This window comes from Oncorhynchus keta, unplaced genomic scaffold (assembly GCF_023373465.1).
Source record: "Oncorhynchus keta strain PuntledgeMale-10-30-2019 unplaced genomic scaffold, Oket_V2 Un_contig_24212_pilon_pilon, whole genome shotgun sequence".
NCBI classification, from domain to species: domain Eukaryota; kingdom Metazoa; phylum Chordata; class Actinopteri; order Salmoniformes; family Salmonidae; genus Oncorhynchus; species Oncorhynchus keta.
Genome location: NW_026283783.1, coordinates 3518 through 7500, shown reverse-complemented (window position 1 = coordinate 7500; position 3983 = coordinate 3518). Strand labels below are relative to the sequence as shown.

The 3983-nt window shown below is 46.2% G+C and overlaps 1 protein-coding gene across 1 annotated transcript; it reads right to left on the bottom strand.

Moving 5' to 3' along the window:
* Positions 1-1728: 1728 nt before the first annotated feature.
* On the bottom strand, positions 1729-3351 carry LOC127921971 (aminoacyl tRNA synthase complex-interacting multifunctional protein 1-like; the record flags this gene model as incomplete). Its single annotated transcript, XM_052505586.1, has 2 exons — positions 1729-2095; positions 3153-3351. Coding segments are annotated over 2 exons (366 nt in total), but the record flags the coding sequence as incomplete, so codon positions are not given.
* Positions 3352-3983: the final 632 nt, after the last annotated feature.

The following is a 3983-nucleotide window of genomic DNA, read 5'->3' as shown; positions in this document are numbered from 1 at the left end:
TCTCTCCCTCCCTCTATAGTGTTGGGTCGTAGTGAGGTTTTCCCTCCCTCTATAGTGTTGGGTCGTAGTGAGGTTCTCTCTCCCTCCCTCTATAGTGTTGGGTCGTAGTGAGGTTCTCTCTCCCTCCCTCTATAGTGTTGGGTCGTAGTGAGGTTCTCTCTCCCTCCCTCTATAGTGTTGGGTCGTAGTGAGGTTCTCTCTCCCTCCCTCTATAGTGTTGGGTCGTAGTGAGGTTCTCTCTCCCTCCCTCTATAGTGTTGGGTCATAGTGAGGTTCTCTCTCCCTCCCTCTATAGTGTTGGGTCGTAGTGAAGTTCTCTCTCCCTCCCTCTATAGTGTTGGGTTGTAGTGAGGTTCTCTCTCCCTCCCTCTATAGTGTTGGGTCGTAGTGAAGTTCTCTCTCCCTCCTCTATAGTGTTGGGTCGTAGTGAGGTTCTCTCTCCTCCCTCTATAGTGTTGGGTCGTAGTGAGGTTCTCTCTCCTCCCTCTATAGTGTTGGGTCGTAGTGAGGTTCTCTCTCCCTCCCTCTATAGTGTTGGGTCTGAGTGAGGTTCTCTCTCCTCCCTCTATAGTGTTGGGTCTGAGTGAGGTTCTCTCTCCCTCCCTCTATAGTGTTGGGTCGTAGTGAGGTTCTCTCTCTCTCCCTCTATAGTGTTGGGTCATAGTGAGGTTCTCTCTCTCTCCTCTATAGTGTTGGGTCACAGTGAGGTTCTCTCTCCCTCCCTCTATAGTGTTGGGTCGTAGTGAGGTTCTCCCTCCCTCTATAGTGTTGGGTCGTAGTGAGGTTCACTCTCCCTCCCCTCTATAGTGTTGGGTCGTAGTGAGGTTCTCTCTCCCTCCCTCTATAGTGTTGGGTCGTAGTGAGGTTCTCTCTCCCTCCCTCTATAGTGTTGGGTCGTAGTGAGGTTCTCTCTCCCTCTATAGTGTTGGGTCGTAGTGAGGTTCTCTCTCCCTCCCTCTATAGTGTTGGGTCGTAGTGAGGTTCTCTCTCCCTCCCTCTATAGTGTTGGGTCGTAGTGAGGTTCTCTCTCCTCCCTCTATAGTGTTGGGTCGTAGTGAGGTTCTCTCTCTCTCCCTCTATAGTGTTGGGTCGTAGTGAGGTTCTCTCTCCCTCCCTCTATAGTGTTGGGTCGTAGTGAGGTTCTCTCTCCCTCCCTCTATAGTGTTGGGTCGTAGTGAGGTTCTCTCTCCCTCCCTCTATAGTGTTGGGTCGTAGTGAGGTTCTCTCTCCCTCCCTCTATAGTGTTGGGTCGTAGTGAAGTTCTCTCTCCCTCCCTCTATAGTGTTGGGTCGTAGTGAGGTTCTCTCTCCCTCCTCTATAGTGTTGGGTCGTAGTGAGGTTCTCTCTCTCTCCTCTATAGTGTTGGGTCGTAGTGAGGTTCTCTCCCTCCCTCTATAGTGTTGGGTCGTAGTGAGGTTCTCTCTCCCTCCCCTCTATAGTGTTGGGTCGTAGTGAGGTTCTCTCTCCCTCCTCTATAGTGTTGGGTCGTAGTGAGGTTCTCTCTCCCTCCCTCTATAGTGTTGGGTCGTAGTGAGGTTCTCTCTCCCTCCTCTATAGTGTTGGGTCGTAGTGAGGTTCTCTCTCCCTCCCTCTATAGTGTTGGGTCATAGTGAGGTTCTTTGTTTTATAATCTACATCAGGAAAAATATAGAAATCCACCATGTTTCAACATTTGTTCAAAACTTTATTGAAAGTTCCTCACATTCTGACAACAGCAATCAGCTTAATAAAGCTTACCCAGAAGTGTGTATCTGTCATTGTGTGTGTGTGTGTGTCTGTGTCTGTGTCTGTGTGTGTGTGTAGTGTGTGTGTGTGTGTGTGTGTGTGTGTGTGTGTGTGTGTGTGTCTGTGTGTGTGTGTGTCTGTGTGTGTCTGTGTGTGTGTGTGTGTGTGTGTGTGTTGGTGCCCCTGCGTGTCTGACTGTGTGTTTATTTGATACTGCTGTTGGTGAGGGTTGGGGCTCTACAGAGGCCTTTCCCCCGCACCTCAAACCCCACCCCCCTGTAGGTGGCCACGCCCCTGGAGTCCGTCTGCAGATCAGGAAGGATCTGCTCCCACACCTTCTCTCTGGGGCTCAGCTCCCGGTCTGGCTCCCCTAGTGGACAGGAAGATACATTACATACTATTAACTCTAACCCTAACACACCTTCTCTCTGGGGCTCAGCTCCTGGTCTGGCTCCCCTAGTGGACAGGAGGATATATTACATACTATTATCTCTAACCCTAACACACCTTCTCTCTGGGGCTCAGCTCCCGGTCTGGCTCCCCTAGTGGACAGGAGGATATATTACATATTATTATTAACCCTAACACACCTTCTCTCTGGGGCTCAGCTCCCGGTCTGGCTCCCCTAGTGGACAGGAGGATACATTACATACTATTAAATCTAACCCTAACACACCTTCTCTCTGGGGCTCAGCTCCTGGTCTGGCTCCCTAGTGGACAGGAGGATAGATTACATATTATTATTAACCCTAACACACCTTCTCTCTGGGGCTCAGCTCCCGGTCTGGCTCCCTAGTGGACAGGAGGATATAAAGAAGAATGTTGTTGTCGGGGTGATATAGAAAGAGGAATGTAGTTACCAGGGTGATAGATAGAGGACTGCAGTTACCAGGGTGATATAGAAAGATGAATGTAGTTACCAGGGTGATATAGAAAGATGAATGTAGTTACCAGGGTGATTGATAGAAAGAGGAATGTAGTTACCAGGGTGATTGATAGAAAGAGGAATGTAGTTACCAGGGTGATTGATAGAAAGAGGAATGTAGTTACCAGGGTGATAGAAAGAGCAATGTAGTTACCAGGGTGATAGAAAGATGATTGTAGTTACCAGGGTGATATAAAGATGATTGTAGTTACCAGGGTGATATAAAGAGGAATGTAGTTACCAGGGTGATATAAAGAAGAATGTTGTTGTCGGGGTGATATAGAAAGAGGAATGTAGTTACCAGGGTGATATAGAAAGAGGCATGTAGTTACCAGGGTGATAGAAAGAAGAATGTAGTTGCCAGGGTGATAGAAAGAGGAATGTAGTTACCAGGGTGATAGATAGAGGAATGCAGTTACCAGGGTGATATAGAAAGATGAATGTAGTTACCAGGGTGATATAGAAAGAGCAATGTAGTGTGTGTGTGTGTGTGTGTAGTTACCAGGATAATCGTAGAAAGTGACCCTGTCCCCAGGTACAGCGTTAGTGGGTGGCTCCAGAAACTCCACCTGGGCGTCATCATCGTTATCGCTATCATGGGCGTTAGGGGCGGAGCCACAGAGAACCATCGCCGTGGAGACCACGCCTTTCACCCGACAGGGACGCACATTGCACAGCAACACCGCCAGACGACCCTGAAGCTACACACATCAGAGAGAAAGATACACACTCTCTGAATAATAACAATTTACACACACTCTAAATAACAACACTTCTAGAGAAAGATACACACGAAATAATGACACTTCTAGAGAAAGATACTCTCTAAATAACAACACTTCTAGAGAAAGATACACTCTCTAAATAACAACACTTCTAGAGAAAGATACACTCTCTAAATAACAACACTTCTAGAGAAAGATACACACTAAATAATGACACTTCTAGAGAAAGATACACTCTAAATAACAATACTTCTAGAGAAAGATACACACTCTAAATAACAACACTTCTAGAGAAAGATACACACTCTAAATAACAACACTTCTAGAGAAAGATACACACTCTAAATAACAACACTTCTAGAGAAAGATACACTCTAAATAATGACGCTTCACTTCTAGAGAAAGATACACTCTAAATAATGACACTTCTAGAGAAAGATACACTCTCTAAATAATGACACTTCTAGAGAAAGATACACTCTCTAAATAACAACACTTCTAGAGAAAGATACACACTCTAAATAACAACACTTCACTTCTAGAGAAAGATACACTCTAAATAACAACACTTCTAGAGAAAGATACACACTCTAAATAACAACACTTCT